This window comes from Mauremys reevesii, linkage group 14 (genome assembly GCF_016161935.1).
Source record: "Mauremys reevesii isolate NIE-2019 linkage group 14, ASM1616193v1, whole genome shotgun sequence".
In the NCBI taxonomy this organism is placed as follows: Eukaryota; Metazoa; Chordata; order Testudines; family Geoemydidae; genus Mauremys; species Mauremys reevesii.
In genome coordinates, this window is record NC_052636.1 from 33,974,766 (window position 1) to 33,993,270 (window position 18,505).

At 49.6% G+C, this 18,505-nt stretch overlaps 1 protein-coding gene and 1 pseudogene across 1 annotated transcript in view; one reads left to right on the forward strand and one right to left on the reverse strand.

Annotated features, from left to right (window-relative positions):
- The window catches only part of LOC120381651, a 259,864-nt pseudogene that overhangs the window by 58,636 nt on the left and 182,723 nt on the right, over positions 1 to 18,505 (forward strand).
- Positions 1,732 to 18,505, reverse strand: part of LOC120381384 (zinc finger protein 850-like) — a gene marked incomplete at both ends in the record, with an annotated part of 49,534 nt that continues 32,760 nt past the window's right edge. The window contains one exon of the mRNA XM_039499578.1: positions 1,732 to 1,928. Coding sequence (XP_039355512.1) covers positions 1,732 to 1,928 — 197 coding nt within the window. The remainder of the gene's footprint in view (positions 1,929 to 18,505) is intronic.

The window sequence follows — 18,505 nt, forward strand, 5'->3', positions numbered from 1 at the left end:
GGAACAAATTCAGGCTGCCAGTGACCTGCAGGAGGGAGATGATCTTTTGACAGTGACGGACGCCTCATCCTAAAGGCCTTTGTCTGCCCCCTTCCAGTGACTGTTTGGTGCAGGAATGCAGCCCCCACTCCTGGGTCTCTCCTGGGGAAATAACATTTCTGTGCAAAACACCAAAGCTTTTAACAGAAAGGAAGAAAAGGAAATGGCCACATGATGGGACTAGGACATAAGGAATGAAACACAAGATCCTTCTCCATGTGCATTGACTTTTAACCTTGTTTGTGGTGGTGTTGTATCCATGTTGGTCCCAGGGGTCCTCTGGGGCGCCGGGCATTGGCCACTTTCGGGAGAGTGGGCTAGATGAGAGTGGGCTAGAGAGTGGTCTGACTCAGTGTGGCTGTTCTTATGTTCTAACTGCTGGTTATGGAGGAGACGACCTTCCAGGCTACACAGAACTGAAGAAGGGTGCTGGGTTAGCTCCACAGCTTGTCTCTTTCACCAACAGAGGTTGGTCCTCTTACCCTGACCACCTTGTCTCTCTTGGACTCTGAAAAGTGTTTTCTCTCCACTCCCTTTGGAGAGAAGTTAAGTTTCCCTTTGGGCAACTATCAGGCTGAAGCAATTGTATTGACTGTGACACTAGAATTGAAGATTTAATATTATAAATAAATGAGTCTAAACCTGAGGTCCTGGTTTTCACATTGGTTTTTCTAACTCAGTTCCCAATTCTCTTCTAGAAAGGCCTCCAGGACGCCTGCCCAGCCCAGCAAAAGTGGCAAGGAGAAAGCCCACACTGCTGCTCTTTCAGGTACTTGAAGGCTGCTATCAAATCCCCCGTCACTCCATCAGTCCCCAGTCTGTGGCAGTGCCTGGGATTCTTCCGTCCTAAGTGCAGGACTCTGCACTTCTCCTTGTTGAACCTCCTCAGATTTCTTTTGGCCCAATCCTCCAATTTTTCTAGGTCACTCTGGACCCAAACCCTGTCCTCCAGCGCTTGGATTCTTTACATGCTTTCACAGAGCAAAGAGCACATGTTCCATGATTTCATAGGGCAGAGTTTTGTGCTATCGGGAGCTTTCCCTTTGTGAATATGACAGGTCGATCAACATAGAGACACATTGTGACCCTTCTCAGGGTGCTGAGGACTGTGAGTCTCCTTGTTGCCACCTGCCACAAGGAAGAGGGAGTTTTGCATTTGGCAGCTGGATGTTAGTGACCAAACTCACCAGCCAGCTGGAACTCAAGGACACGCCTCTGAGCTACAGCAGCCACCTTAACCCTTGAGTTCCTTCAATGTGTCCCCCTCTGGGGTCCAGCCCGGATCACCAGATACCTGGTGAAATCCCAGATCCTCTCTTCCCCAAGTATCCCAGGTTACTAGTTTTACTGTGGACCATTGCTACTGTATCTCACACAGCACTTGAGTACAGTTATCGAACAAGCAAAAAATTTATTTCACAAGGGATAGAGATTTAAACAAACAAACGTGAGTGACGGAAACCAACTGTTACCAACTAAACAAAGGCAGAAAGTGATAGAATAGAAAAGCCAGCACAAAAAACAGAGAGAGGAACAATAAGATACTAAAAGGACAATGGTTGGAACTCTCCATTTCTCTCAGTCTTTGGATTGATGGGTACTAGAGCTGTAGCAACAGTTGAGGAACCAGGGTAAATTAAATCTAAGGTTTGAGCTGCTAGTGAAGCATTTCCCACACTCACGGCATTCATAGGGCCTTTCCCCTGTGTGGATTCTCTGATGTTGAGAAAGGTTTGAGCTGCTAGTGAAGCATTTCCCACACTCACGGCATTCATAGGGCCTCTCTCCTCTGTGGATTGTTTGATGCCTAATAAGGTGCGAACTGCGATTGAAGGTTTTCCCACACTCAGTGCATTCATAGGGCCTGTCCCCTGTGTGGATTCTCTGATGTACAGAAAGGGCTGAGCTGTGAGAGAAGGTTTTCCACACTCACTGCATGTATTTTTCTCTTTCGCCTGAGGATATCCTGCTGTGTTGTGGTTTCCATGAGGATCTTCTGAGTTCCCCAAGAAGAAATAAATTTATCCACTTTCTTCCCTGGCTGGTTTCCTTGCTCTGTTTTTGGTCTGTGCTGAATCTCCCAGGATTTTCCCTGCTCATGACTCCTGGACACATTCCTTTTCGATCTTTGCGATAATGCTCTGTTTTTACCCACTGGCTCAACATTTTCAGGCTGAGAATTCTGCTCCTCTTTCTCACATGCCATTGCATCACCTGCTGTGACAGAGACAGAAACCTCAAACAGGGATGGAAAGGGGAAGACCAAACAAAACAAGTGCTGAAGACAGGCCAAATAAAAATCAGGAGCTGAACTCCCCAAACTCTTCCCCAAATAGGAGAGAGGAGGGGATGAATTCAGCCTTCACATCCCATCCAAATACGCAAGGGGGAAGGGAGGAAGCTACTGCCTGGTGTCTGCTAGGATCTATAGGAAGCCATGAACTATATTTACCCTGAGGATATAACCCCTGCTAGGGACAATAATGAACTGAGAGACCTCCCCAAGGGCTTTGTTGGGCAGTCCAGATGTTTCCTTCAGGCACGTACAGCTTCTGAGGTGGTTTAATGTTTCCTCACCTGTGCAGGGAGGTCTCAGGATCTCTCTTTCCTCTGAACCCTGGAGGTCTGGGACCCATGGCTCTTCCCCTTGTTCCAGCTGGGAGATCACATCACGTTGGAAAACTAGAAGCCCTGCTCAGATGAAAGAAAACAAAGGAGTTCAGTTGATTTGGTCATAAAGACTTGGTCATAAAAAAACATTCTATTCATTTAACTTCGGTGCTTAGTGTGACCTGGTGGGTCAGAGGCAGTTCTCACTGAAAATGCCAAAGTTAGGGCAGGCTGAAAAAGGGAGAGCAGATGCTCCCAAAACTGCTGGTTAACACTGAAGTTAAACTCACTGACCAGTCACCAACTGTGCTTCTGATCCCCCACTAGGGTTATCGAGAAGCTGAAAAAAGAAATCACACAGCCCCCTTTATTGCATCCCTGTTCTCTGACTCCTAATCAGCAGCAAGGTCCAGTACAGTGAGAGGTTATTTAAAAACTCTGCTCACATAAACAAAGTGTTCCTCTGACCCCAAAGGGTCAGCCACATCACCAGGTCAGTACAGGTTTGGATATTACCCAAAATTCCACCCTTCCAGACAATCCTTTAGCATCTAAACTAAAGGTTTAAACAAAAGAAAAGAAAGAAAGAAAGAAAGAAAGAAAGAAAGAAAGAAAGACAGAAAGAAGTTAAATGGGAAAGCAGTCAGATACATTCCAAAATGGATATCTCAGGTTCTTAGCAGTATTGGTGAGTTGCTGGCTTGAAAGTCTGTCTGGAACACATCCATAGCTTGGATGGGTCATTCAGTCCTTTGTTCCAGGGTTCAGTTTGTAGAGAAGTTGCTCCAGAGGTAGGAAGGGGGATTGAAGACAAAATGGAGATGATGCAGCTGCCCTTTACATTCCTTTTGCCATGTGGCCTGTACTTCCTGTGTCCCAAACACAAGCTTCACAGCAAATGGCATGGCAAAGCCTTGGAGTTCTCATTACACAGGCATACCCCAGCATGTCTTGCTGACTCAATAGGTGTATCCCCTTGGCCCTTTTCATGGGCTCATTGTACAGATGATGACCCTGAATGGGCCATCAAACAGGCTAGGCAGTGTTGATGCCAATATGTCTGGGGGTGTCACCCAGAAACACTGCACAAGTCTGGAAATACAGATATACCCTACATATCTATAACTCACAATACAAAGGTGATACAAACATAGAAACAAAATTATCATACTTGGCAAATCATAACATTTTCACTGACACCTTACATGGCATATCTAGCACAACTCATTGCAATTTTATCAGATTATATTATTATTTTATTATTAATACCAAAGTGTCTCACGATTCCATACAGTGTCACACTTGGTAAACCAGTGAATTCCCAGGACCAGTTCCCCAGGTCCTTGAAGATGCCGAACACTGTGCTTATGAGGTATTGAAATACCCACATATCTGCTGGAACACACACACAGACACTGTGTCAGTCTATACCCCTGTGTTCACTCTTCTAGAAAATTATGATCAATTTTGTACACAGTATGGCTTGTGAGGTATCATTTGAAAACACATAATCTACTGAATATTATCCTCCTGTTAAAACGTGTAGTAACACTGTATGTAAAGTTATGAGATTTTACTATATGACTTATGAGGAGAGGCTGAGGGAACTGGGATTGTTTAGCCTGCAGAAGAGAAGAATGAGGGGGGATTTGATAGCTGCTTTCAACTACCTGAAAGGGGGTTCCAAAGAGGATGGATCTAGACTGTTCTCAGTGGTAGAAGATGACAGAACAAGGAGTAATGGTCTCAAGTTGCAGAGGGGGAGGTTTAGGTTGGACATTAGGAAAAACTTTTTCACTAGTAGGGTGGTGAAGAACTGGAATGGGTTACCTAGGGAGGTAGTGGAATCTCCTTCCTTAGAGGTTTAAGGTCAGGCTTGACAAAGCCCTGGCTGGGATGATTTAATTGGGTTTGGTCCTGCTTTGAGCAGGGGGTTGGACTAGATGACCTCCTGAGGTCCCTTCCAACCCTGAGATTCTATGATTCTATGATATTACTGAAAAAGTTACAATTCTGGGGAACACCCACAGAGCAGTTCCTCAGAGACAGCAAGGCAAACAGCTGGTCAAACAGCCATTCTCCTGCAGGGGGAAGGTGGGAAGAAGACATTTACATTCCATCACAGGGACCTCTTGAAGCTGTTGTGGGAAACGACCACACGATTGATTTTGAATCAGCTCAGCCTGAGGCTCTTTTCTTGGTTAAAAGTGTGCAGGGGGCGACAGCTATTGGAATTCTATCCCCCTGAGCTAAAAATCACACAAGCCTTTTAAAGCTTAAAACCCCAAACAATGACACATACGTTGCACGTTAATTTCCTTATTTGGAATATATTGCAAAATATGATGCAGGTCAAAAGCGAGCTGAACAATCAGTTTTCCATATTCAGCCTTTCCTCTTATTGTTATTACACCTGGTGATATGGGAGCAAGACTCTGCATGTCTCAAGAAATGTCACTACCAACCTAGGCCATTTTCACATGCTGGGATGCAATCCAGAGCAGTGAGGAGTTGTGTCATCTGTAATCCTGGGTGAGATTCAGTGTTCTGCTGCTGGAGATCCCCTGTATGGATACTCCCAGCCAGCATTCAAGGACGCACCGAGTGTCTGTGTGATAAGTAACCCTGGACCGGCAGCTCTGACTCAGCCGCCTGCTTGTTACACCCCAAGCACATTCTGGTTTGGGTAGAGAAGGCTCAGGGTTTGAGAGAAGGCCGGGGGTAGGAAGCTTTTGTTCGCTATTGTGGACCTGACCCCCAGTTTTACTTGAGTAAAGAGGAGCTATTTGACACTGTGTGATACTGCTCCTGTGCTGTGTTCCCAAAGTGTTCTGCAGCAGGGGAGGGTCTCTGGTAGTGTGTGTGTGTCACTGGCATATTGGGGTGATGCTGCCAGGGCCAGCTCTGACAGTTTTGCCGCCCGAAGCAAAAAAAAAAGAGCGACGCCCTGCCCCCGTGAGCGCCACCCAACCCCTCCCTGAGCCTCACACCGCCCGAGTCCCCGCCCCACCCCGTGCCACGTCGCGTCCCCAAGTCCCCAGCGCCACCTGGCCAAACCAAAACAACAAAAACAAACCCCGCTCGCCGCCCCCTCCCAAGGTGCCGCCCCAAGCATGTGCTTGGTAGGCTGGTGCCTGGAGTCGGCCCTGGGTGCTGCAACAAGACAGAGTAGAGGTGGCATTGTGGGGGTGGCATGAACCTTCACTCTTCATTTCCCCTTCCAATATCCGAGGGAACAGGAATCCTTACCCAGCGAGGTCACATTCTCATAGTTCTCCTGCATGACATCCCTGTAGAGGGCTCTCTGAGTGGGGTCCAGCAGAGCCCCTCTTCCTGGTGAAATACACAGCCACCTCCTCGAAGGTCACCGGCCCCTGAAAGAGCAAGAGTCCAACACTCAATACCTGCTGCCCCACTCATAACCCCACTATTCACGGAACAGCAGCACCAGGGAAATGGAAGCTCCGGGAGGCACATGTTAACAGAGTCCCACCCCACCTTGCCTAGAACAGCCAGGTGGCATCAGAGGGTGGAAAGAGAGAACCTTTGTGTCTCCCAGCTGACAGACGGAGGCAGGGTCTTCACATTTATCACATAGCCAGAGCTTGATATAGGAGATGGGGCGGTCTCTGGACCCTACTGGGGTCTCCCTGGTAGGAATCCCAACACTCTCCAAATAAAATATATGGAAGAAAGGAGAAGTCAATAGTAAAGAATAGAAGTTAGAAGGTCAGAATTGTAGAAAACTGGTAAAGAAAGCTATCAGAAATCAATGACCAATCAATGACAATAAGAAGGAAGTTTTTAAAAGTATATTAAGTGCAAACTTTACTAGATAGAAATGGCAGAATTATAAAAATAATGCAGAAGAGGTAAAAGTCCTCAGTAAATATTTCTGTCCTGGATTTGGAGAAAAACAGATGATGTACTCATATCATAAGATGTTGACGACGACACTCTTTCCATTCTGACAAGAAGTCATGAGGACATTAAACAGCAGCTATTAAAGTCAGGCATGTTTAAATCAGCGGGTCCGGATAACTTGTATCCAAAACTTTCTAAAAGACCTGAAGTCAGACATCTATACTCGTGAAGAGAATGGTGCAGCCAATACTGGATTTCATTCATTAATAAAGAATCAAAGAAGGGTAATATGATTAGTGCCCACTAACAAAGGTTTAGAGAAAATAGAGCCTATCAAACTAAAGGGATATCCTTATTGGATGAGATCAAAAGTTTGGTTGCAGCTAATAGTATTGATGTAATTTACCTAAACTTCTGTAAGGGATATGACTTGATCAGCACAATATTTTTACTAAAAAAACTAGAAAGATACAAAATAAACACAACATACATTAAATAGATTAAAAACTGTGATAGTAAATGGGGAACCAGGGTCGAGTGGATTTCTTTCTAGCAGGTTCCCGCAGGGATTGGTTCTTGGCCCTGTGCTATTTAACATTCTTATCAATGAGCTCGAAGAGAGTATAAAATCATCACTGATAAAGTTTTCAGTTGCCACAACGATTGGGATTGGTGGTAACTAATGAAGTGTCAGTAGAGTCAGGCTCCATCACTGGGAGTCTGGGAAGTTGTCCCAGCCCTGGCTGTAGGGTTATTTCCTGTTCCACAAAGAGGAAGTTCCATTCCCAACTCCTATGCCTTGAAATTAGGCCCTATCTGACACTACACCCCCATATTCATCATAGTGGTACGGTTATAATATGATTAGGACATAATTATGATGTATTTTGTACAAGATGCATCATGTGCGGCGTCACTGGAAAAGTTATGATTTGCTGAATATGATTATCCTATTTGTGTGCATGAATCATGTTTGTATTTGAAGTTATGGATACTGACTCTGTATCTGTATTTCAAATGTGCTTACTCTGGGTAACACCCACAACGAGCCTTTCAGGTACAACAATGAAGACGCCAGACAGTGCTGATGGCTCATCAACAAAGACAATGGACTGTGGAAGAGTTTAGCCTTCCCCTGAATGTTTCAGCCAGCCTATGAGTCATGGATACTATGACGCAGCAGGGCCTGTGACCAGACCACATGACACTAAACTCCATTTTAGTACCTGTATTTTTCCACAAACTGGACTGGGAACTGAGTTTGGAACAAAGGGGTCCCACCATATGGAAAAGCTACATAAGGTGGGTGTGACGTTATCTCTTGGTCTCATTCCCCACACAAGAGAACTCCTGGAAACACCTGAGAAACAAAAACTGAAGTGGGGGAAGTGCTGCTCCCAGGGTAAAGGGATTTCTAGCTTCTGTATGGAAACTTGGTGGACTGCTTCTATCATCACTCAGGGTGAGTAACTGCTAATTCAAATTCTATCCAGCTAGTATATTAGGCGTAGTTTGAGTTTTGGTTATTTGCTAAATAATCTGCTTTGATCTGTTTGTTATCATTTATAGTCTCTTAATCTGTCTTTCTGCAGCTAATAAACTTGTTTTATGCTTTATCTTAACCAGCGTATTTTGAGTGAAGTGTCTGGGGAAAATCTCAGCTTCGTTAGCACAAGCTCGCTGTGCACATCTGTCCCAGATCGAGGGGAAGGGGAACTATATTAATGAGCTGACATTAGAGGGATCCCTGTGCACTATAAGATGGTATAATTCTGAATTTATACTACAGCAAGTGTGCAAGGTTGGGGAGCTGAGAAATTGGCTGTTGTCGTCTATCTGTCCTTGAGTGGCTCAGGTAAAGCACTCAGGTAGCTTAGTTGGGTGTATGGCGCCACCTGCTGTCGTGTTGGGTGATGATAGGCCCTGGAGGCTGGCTGAATCTCCAGCAAATCAGTGTGAGAAGGGCCAGCCCAGCTTGAGGGTTAGAGGCACAGCGGTTCCCAGACTGCCCCTGCGGGTGACAACCCATCACACCCTAAACTACACTAGTGTCAGCAGGTTTGTCACATCCTGTCTCCTCCCTTTCTCCGCCCGAGATATTTCCTGCCTCCCACCACCTCTAGCAATTCCCACCCTCCTATGCATTTACTGCTCCTCTCCCTCCAAGGAGAACCCACCACCAGCTCCCTGAGAATCCCTTACCTGAGCCAGCTCCATTGCAACCATTTCCTTCCCCCTGGGAGGACGGGATGATCTGGAGCAAAACATGGACGTTATTCTGTACCCTGCTGGGGTGAAAAGGGCAGGGTGTAAGAATTCAGACGGGGCTTTTGTACATTCCACAAGCCGATTCCCCCCAGATTTTCCCCTGCTAATGGACACTCTAGGTTCTGCCACACTGTGAAGCACAGAGTGACCTTATTCCAGTACAGGCCTAGCCCCCTCCCACCAGGGTGTAACCCTCTGACACATGGTGAAACCCTCCCAATAACAGTCTCTCTGTTACACTTATCAAGTTTGTGGACAATACCAAGCTGGGAGGGGTTGTAAGTGCTTTGGAGGATTGGATTAAAATTCAAAATGATCTGGACAAACTGGAGAAATGAACTGAAGGAAAGAGGATGAAATTCAGTAGGGACAAGTGCAAAGTACTCTACTTTGGAAGGAACAATCAGAGACCAGAGAAGAGCAGAATCCAAGGAGTCACTTTGGGGGATTCTCCTTGTCATTGTCCCCAAGGCAGCTCTCAGGTTTACAAAGTTGTTTGATGCTTCAGCCTTTATACAGTCTCTCCTGGGAGTGCCCCTTTCATGGGCTGGGCCTAGTTTTAGTTTTCGGTAGTTAACAATCTTGGCTTATTGTGTGTGTTTGGATTAAAGTGTGTTGGAAACGCCGTTTGGGGTAACAAGCTGGTGCATGTCATTTTCCACTGATGAAATGACAGACTTCATATGAGCTTGCGTTGTTCAGTAGCGTGCTGGACAGCGCAAGACGCACATTTCTGGGGGAAAGTTGGGCACTTGAGAATTTGCTGGTTTTCTCCTGAGGTGTAATTCATGAGTGGCTGTCTAGCAGCACTCAATACTGTGTAGCTGGGAGAGAGTTACATGCTGGAGACTGTGTGTTAATTGGCCAAGAGGGGCTGTTCTCGCGGGAAAACAGTGGAAAAGGCACCCCAGGTTGGAGAACTGAGGGAACACAGCTATTTAACAGTCCAGATTGTACTCTAGGTAATGTCACAGACCCTCATTATGACAGAGCCTCTTACAACACAGAGAAAGTAAATCCATGTCCCAGAAATCGAAGACTCCAGAGAGAGGACAAGTGTCCCTGGCACTGCTTCTTGCTGACAGAGAGGTTCAGAGACAGTGAGAGAGTCCTGGGGAAGCTGGGAATAGTAACCATGGGCTGGTGGGGTTCAGTGAAGAAAGGGAACAGGAAGGGCAGGGATATCACTGAATGCAGGATCTCAGCAGTACTAGATGTCAGGATAGCACATAGTGCAGCCCATTGGAAAACATAATCCCCACTATACATACAGAATGATGGGGTCTAAATTAGCTGTTTCCACTCAAGAGATGGATCTTGGAGTCACTGTGGATTGTTCTCTGAAAACATCCACTCAATGTGCAGCAGCAGTGAAAAAAAGCGAGCAATGTTGGAAATAATTAAGAAAGGGATAGATACGACAGAATATATCATATATCATATTTGTAAAAACAGCAAATGAATCCATGATACACCCACATCTTGAATACTGCATGCAGATGTTGTCGCCCCATCTCAAAAAACGATATACTGGAATTGGAAACGGTTCAGAAAAGGGCAACAAAAATGATTAGGGGTATGGAACAGTTATGCCAGACCTAACCCCCAGTTTCACTTGAGCAAACAGGAGCTATTTGACACTGTGCGATACGGCTCCTGTGCTCTGTTCCCAAAGTGTTCTGCAGCAGGAGGGTCTCTGGTAGTGTGTGTGTGTCACTGGCATATTGGGATGATGCTGAAACAGGAGAGAGTAGAGGTGGCATTGTGGGGCTGGCGTGAACCTTCACTCTTCATTTCCCCTTCCAAGAACCGAGGACAGGAACCCTTACCCAGCGAGGTCACAGTCTCATAGTTCTCCTGCATGACATCCCAGTAGAGGGCTCTCTGAGTGGGGTCCAGCAGAGCCCCCTTCCCTGGTGAAATGCACAGCCACCTCCTTGAAGGTCACCGGCCCCTGAAAGAACAAGAGTCCAACACTCAGGACCTCTTTCCCCATTCACAGCCCCACTATTTGTGGCAGAGAGGAGCCAATCAAATGGAAGCTCTGGGTGGATCGCAGTCAACAAAGTCCCAACCTGACCCCGATCAGCGTATCCAGCAAATACAAGGGTGAGGTGACGAAGAGAGAGCCCTTGTCTCTCCCAGCAGATCCATCACACACCTACTGGCCACCGACTGATAGAGGAGATGGAGCCTCTAGCAGGGTCCAGGAAGAGCTCACTGGTAGGAAGCCCAATAACCTCCTCATTGTGAGGAGCGGGATATGAAGGGAGAGGCAGCTCCAATAAGCCTGACTCATGGGTGCCCCCTTCATATCTCACAGCAGCCGCTGGTTAGTGAGGTCAGGCTCCAGCACTGGGACTCTGGTCAGTTTGACTAGCTCCATGTAGGTGGGCTATTTTCTTTCTTCACAAATTAGGGCATTTCCGCCTCCCAACCTCCTGGGTCTGTTCCTAGAATCTAGGCCACTTATTAAATAACTCCCAGCAGGTTTGCCACTCCCTGGCCTCCTCCTTTCCCCACGCTGTGAATTTCCTGCCCCGCTCCAACCTCCAAACCAGACTGTGCAAACCTTCCCATCTCCGGTGTATTTGCTGTCCCTCTCCTCCAGCAGGAACCCACCAGCAACCCCCCGATAATCTCTACCTGAGTTGGCTCCACTGCAGCCATTTCTCTTCCCTGTCCCACGTCAGGCTGGGATGACCTGGAGCAAAACATGGACGCCATTCTGCAGCCTGTCTGGGGGAGAAGGGCAGTTGTGGGCATTTCAGAACCGGTTTTAGTTAATTTCACATCAGAATTCCCCCAGGCCCTTTCCCTGCAGACAGACACCCTAGATCCTGCCATGCTGGGAAATGCTAAATCTGTTTATTACAATGTAGACCTGGCCCCTCCTGCCAGCTAAGTCCAGACACATTTTTAACCTCCCTTCTCCCTCCCCTCACCCCCTAACAAAGTCTCTGAACACAAGGCTAGAAAAGTGCAGAACCAAAGGAGTCACTGTGGGGGATTCCCTCGGACACTGACCCCACAGCAGCTACACCCCAGCAGGGGGAATATGGAGTCAGGAACTGGCTTTTCCTCTCTCTGATCCTTTGCTTGTTCACTGGAAAGTGGTTCTGCCCAGGGATGCAGCAATACATGTGTCTGGGTGGACTAGAGAGCTGGAAATCTCTCCCCCAACTCATTTCTCCCACTGCCCCTTACAGTCTCTCCTTCCCCATCCTCTCTCCCTGCCCCTCTGGCTGGGACAGTCCCCTTCCTGGGGGCTTTGCTCTCCCATGGCTGGATTTTCTACTGGCAATTGCTACTGGGAGGAGAAATGAGGAGGGGCTGTTTGTGCAGAGTCACTTTCTTGCCAGACCCCAGCACTTTCCCTGAGGTCTGTCAGTTACCTGGAGACTCTGGCTCAGAATTTAGTATTAACAGGGCCCAGGGCTGCCCTAGGGGGCTAGGACCAGCTGGAGAAAGTCATCCCCTGGGCCAGGCAGAGAAGCAGCTTTAATTCAGGTCACTTCCCAGCACAGAACCCCACTGGGGGAGCAGCAGCTGCTAAGCCTGGTCTCCCAGATCACAATGGAGGCTGCAGCGTCTGACCCAGGAAGCTGAACCCCAGTATCCTGAGCAGAGAGGGACAGAGCGTTTGAGCAGCTTCCCTCCTTTAGCTCTCTGGGGAGAGCAGCTAATGAGAACCCCTCCTCACAGGGAGAATTGCTGATCTCATTTGCCCCACTGTCCATCCGGAGTCACTCCTTGTCTTTCCATACAGTGACTCTGGATTAACAATGGTCTCAATGAAACCAGAGTTCAGAAAGAATGAGTCCAGAATGCTGTGGAAGAGACCATTGTGCGGCAGTGCTGACCCCCTTCCCACCTCCCTCACCCCCCAGATCTAGGACAAGGACTGGACAATCTAGGAGAATGGAACTGGAACTCCCACCTCTTGCATCTGACGAAGTGGGTATTCACCCACGAAAGCTCATGCTACAAAACGTCTGTTAGTCTATAAGGTGCCACAGGATTCTTTGCTGCTTTTACAGAACCAGACTAACACGGCTACCCCTCTGATGAGTGTTTGATAAGTGGCTAGAAAGTTATCACAGTGACTGGACCTGGCCGGGGAATGTCGGGCAGTGCTTGGAGCCAGGATTCTGGCATAAGCTAATCACGGAGAAGAAGATGGGTCAGGAGCAGCCCCCAGAGCCCCAGCCAACCCCCCCACAGATATTCCCTGGGACCCAGCCCCCAGAGTCCCTGGCTAGGGAGCTCAGATACCCCTCAGACCCCCACCAGCCAGAGAGCCCCCACCAGACCATCACTGCCAGGTTGGGAATCCTAAAGGGTTCCCCCCACCAAGAGACCCCAACAGCCAGAGACCCCCCAAAAGGGACCCCACTGGGAACTCAGTCCGTCACAGCCTGCCTAGGATGCCCCCGCCCACCAGCAGGATCTGCCCTGCCCTTTGCCTGGCACCCCCTCCTCCCCCCTGCGGGATCCCCTGATGCTTTACAGGGGCACCCCCTGGCCTAGCACCGGGGATTCTCCCACACACACTCTGTGCACTGGGCACGGCAGCGATCCCAGGAGTCTGCGGGGGAAGCCCAGACAGAGCCCCTGGCACAGCACCAGGCTCCCTCTAACCCCCTGTCCCGCCTCCCCAAGAGACGCCCACCCCGGCTGTTCTGCAGCCACCAGGCCCCCAGCGATACCCACCTCCAGGACCCACAGCCTCAGGGCTGGGCACATCACAACCACCCCCTGAAACCCCAAATCTCCAGAACCCACCAACCTCACTAGGGTACCCCCTGCCCAGCCACCCAGAGGCCTCCCCCCACCACAATCCCCCTTCAGCTGCTATCTCCCCACACAGCCCCACCCCCACCCAGCAACACTGTTACCTCACAGTGCCTGAGAAGTGGATAGAAAGTGACCACCGCCCCCTGCTGGCCAGTCACAGGGGCAGAGGGAGCCCTGGGGGATGTCTCTTGAACAGGAGTATGGAAGGCCTGGAGGGACAAAATAGGTAAGAAATGTCCATGCATGTCACTAGCAAATAATGGCCACCCTGGATCCACCCCAGAGGTGGCTGCATCTTAGCACTGCGGGAAGCAACCCCTCACAGAGGCCATTTGCCATGGGGTTTAGGATACTTCTGGACCTACACTGCACTCAGAGTGACCTCCTCATCCCGTGCCAGCTGGAGAAAAGAAAAGAGTCCAGCCAACTCTCCCGTTACCTGCTGGGAACCACTGATCCCCAAACAGGGGGAGGCCTCTGACTTTGATGGGTATTAAATATGTGGCTGGTCTCTTTCTTCGGCAAACATTTTAACAGAGATAAAGGAGGGACCAAATGATTCACAAAGGAGTCGGGAAAGATGATCTCTGGCAATTTAACCCCCTACAACATCCAGGATGGAGAAGAACTCAGGGCAACAGGTTCCCTCGAAGGAAGAAATTGCTGGGATTTAGAAACATGGGGAACAGCCTCAAACCCCAGAGGATTTTTAACTGACATTTGATAATGACATAGAAAGAGGCAAAACCTGAGCTTTGAGAGCAACGTTCAGAAATGAAAGAGAAAGGGTGGAAATCTGAGAGATTTTGGATCCATTTTGCAAATTATAGAGACAAGTGGAAAATCAGAGGGATTTTATATCAGTTGTTGATAGGAGGTAAAATCTGAGTGTTTCACATCAATATTTGATAAATGAATAAAGAGGAAATGGGCAACATTTGCAAACATTTTATATCCATGTTCAAGAATCCAAGAAAAGGTGTAAATCTGAGATTTTCTTGGTATTTTATAATTAGAGAGACGGGGAAATCTCAGGGCATATTCAATTAGAAATAGACAACTAGAGAGCAGTTGGGCAAACGTTTAGGTTATTTTATATGAATCTTGGAGATTTGCAAAGAAAATATGTCACAAACTGCGTATTTGTTAACATGAGAGAAAAACACCAAGATCTGAGGGGATTTTATATTGTTGTTAACGAACTAGTGGAAAAGGTGGACTGTTGGACTGGATTTTATATGACTGTCCAATACATAAACACAAAGTGATGGTTCCCCCACCCCCACCATTCCCATGGGCAGCAGGGAGCCCTTTGAGGAGCTGATTAAAGGGCAAGGGAGGGAGCTGAAAGGTCCCTGGATAAAGGAAGGGGGCAGCAGTGGGGGATGGACAGGTGACCGGCAACTGATGGTTGGAGGCAACTGTGCTGGTAGTTAGGGGGCAACAACTGGGATTGGGAAATGGGGGTCTGGGCAGTCCCCATGGGGGACACGTGCCCCTCCCTTCCCTGCCCTGGCAGAGACCCGGCATCTCATAGACTATCAGGGCTGGAAGGGACCTCAGGAGGTGTCTAGTCCAACCCCCTGCTCAAAGCAGGGCCAATCCCCAACTAAATCCCCAAATGGCCCCCGCAAGGAGTCAGCTCCCAGCCCTGGGTTTAGCAGCCCAGTGCTCCAACCACTGAGCCATCCCACCCCCACTCCAGGGGCAGCCATGTGCTGGGGAATGACTCAGGGCAACAATTTCCCACCTGAACAAGGACAAATCGCTGCAGATAAAATGGGTGGGAAAACGCCCCTCACTAGAGAAGATTTTAAACTGACATTTGAGACTCATGGGGAGAACGGGGGAAATCGGGGGAGACGGGAGAGCTAATCATTGGAGGGGAAAGGGGAGGAATCGCCCCAGATTTTATAGCCCGTGTGAGACACTGAGCGAGAAAAGGGGCAGAACTGGAGAGAATTTGTATCAGGGGCGAGAGGCAAGTGGCACAAACAGGGACAGGATCCAATTAACTCACCTCCCCCCTTCCCCCGCCCGCCACTCCCCCCCCCCCGGGAATTTCCTGGCTGCACAGAGACAGTTCAACACCTCCCCGCGTCCCACCGACCTTCCCCTCCCTACAACTCCAGCTTCTCCCCTCCCTGCCTGACACCCCCCATCTCCCCCCCCATCACAGGGGCTCCCCCCCGCCCGGCCCCCGGCTCGGCCCCCCAAATCCCACGGGGGCGGGGGCCGCGCTGCGGCTTCTCCCAGGTTCCCGGGGCAGAGTCACTTTCCTGCCCAGCCCCAGTGCCCCCGGGGTCTCTCACTCCCTGGGGGGCTCCGTGGGAGGCTGGACACCAGGGATGCAGGACGGCAGGAATGGGGGTGACAGGCCTCCTGTTCCTCAGTCTCACGGCGGGACCGAGGGGGCTCGTCACTCTCCGGCTCGGGAGCGCTGGGAAGACCCGACCGTGGAGGGGCCGTCGCTGGGGGGGGACGGCCCCGCGCAGGCGCTGAGCACGTCCTTATATCACTTCTGTGGCGGGAAAAATGCTGAGGAGATGGAATGCTGAGGGCTGGTTTTGGCGGGAAAAACCGGTTTGGACTGGTTTGAGCCTGTCCCCTGATGGTAAACAAGTCCCGTCTCAGAGATGGAGTCCAGGGGTCAATAGTTCATATGCTCCAGATTGGATCTTATTTTAAAGCCAGTGATTTACTTCAGCAACATCTTATTAACCAACTCATTGAACATATTAAACGGTTCATACTTCTCACACCTAACAATGAGATAAAAAAAAGAACACAGACAAACCTTGTCAGTAACAGCTAATGTCCCAACGGGGAAGCATGTGAGCTTGTTGCAGGGCTGCTGCTCAGGGATGGGAATCTCCTGGCACCCAGCCTCCAAAATCACTCAGGCTGCACTTTCTGCACGACTAGGTGCTGGCTGAGGGGGGCGGGGGAATTGGTGGCCTCTGCTGCAGGTGATGGGAATCTCGGGTATTTAAAGCCATGGCCTAGAGGAGGGAAGTGCCTAACTCCAGAGTCTGCAGCTGCCTAGGGCCAGGGCTGAGGATTTAGAGTCCCTAGTGCAGCCGTTGCAAGGTTCAAGCAGGGTCAGCCCTGGCATTGCCACCCCTCCTGCGGCTAGTAGCTGCAGCTGGCTAAGGCTGGCCTCTGGGAACTGGCCCCATGGCTGTAGCCAGAGAAGCTGCAGGTGGCTCTGTGACTACTGGGGCCATTAAGCTAGAGCAGCTAAAGACACTGGAGTTCACCTCAAGGAACAGAGGTCACCAGTAGGACAGGAATGTCAGGGGGAGCAGGGAAAGAGGGAGCAGGTCAGGCTGGCAGAGGGAGCTTCCAGCTGGGTGGGAGCACGTCCAAAGTGGAAAGGAAACAAGCGTGGGGAGAGGTGGTGGTGACCAGGTAGCAGACTAGCATGTAGATGGGAGCAGAGGGAGAGAGGCTGGTGGCTTCAGATTCCCAAGGGCTAAGTCCTGACTTTGGGGAGATGGTGTTTGCAGGTGGCTGGCTCACATGGCAGGATGGGGGCTGAGGGGGGGATCTGTCAGAACTGATCAGGTGTCTGCTGGCTTTAGAACTGTGAGCTGAGACTAGGACCACATGCCGTGACTGGTGACATGGGGGGTACTGGAGACATGGCTAGAGAAGGTCTGAATGAGGAAGGAGATAAATCTGTGGGGAGTTTCCTTGATCACAATGAAAGTTCTGCTCACTGTGGACACTGGTAAACCCACATGGGTGCACAGCTCAATAAGAAAACCCGGGGGCTGAGGGAGCTGTGTATAGCAATGCGTACAGTCATGGAGAGGTGTGTGATCAAAATGAAAAATGTCTCTGAGGTTCAGTAGCGGGTATGCTATGGCACCAATGGCACTGCCCCACCAGGCCCACACTCGGAGTCCACAGTGACTATATAGGGGCCCACAAATATGTTTGGTGTCGGGGCCCACAAAAGGTTAATTCAGCCCTGACTGCCCCAGCACTATTTCAGCCCCACATTTTTGAGTGAACCTCCCACAGTGGGAGCTGCAGAGCACTCCCCCGCAACACGCACACACACACATGCACACACACCCCTCCCTCCTGGGAGGTGAACAGGAGAAAGGACAAAAGAAGCAAGAGACGAAGAGAAAGGAGGGGGGGATGGATGGAGGAAAAGGTGAAACAAAAAGGACAAACCCTAATCTCCCCAGTGATTCTGAGGGACAAAATCCCAGGTGCAGAATAAAATTCTGCCTCCTTAAGATCGTGTTTTCCATGCCTAGAGTTCAACTGTCACCAGATGGATCAGACTGAACAGGTTTCAAACCTCCAGGAGGCTCTTACCTTCTAAACAGGGATGGCTGTTTTCTAGTAAAATCACTAAAAGGGAAGGAGAAAACTCGAAAGAGGTTCCTCCTGGCGCTCACGTCCATGAACCCGAATACTCTCTCAGTCCTCAGAGAGAGACCTGGAGAAGGAGACTTGCTGAAGCAAAGCCACAGGGGTCTCTGAGGTCTCCCTGGCCCCTCGCCCCTGTCCTGCCTGGCTGATGTCAGCATCTCTCTGTGAGGTCACCACCTCCCCACCACCTTGGACCAATAGGCTGAGGTCCTGCAAAAGGCCTTTGTGATGTCACTGCCACACCCCTCCCTTGCTGTGCCAATGTCCTGCCCCTGGCCAGGCACTTTGGAGGTTTGAGCTACTCCCTGTGGATCACCTCACTCAAGGAGCGTTCGTTCTAGGCAGCAAGCCGGCTAGATAGGGAAACATCAGATGCTGCTCCCAATGCTAAACTCAGTTTTTCAGAAATTAGTCGACTTTACGGCCAGAAGAGACCATTAGAGCATCTAATCTAACCCCCTGCATATCACAGGCCTCCTGTAGGACACAATAGCAGGTGAGGGTGGGGGCTGAGGAAGTGAGAGGGCCGGCAGTG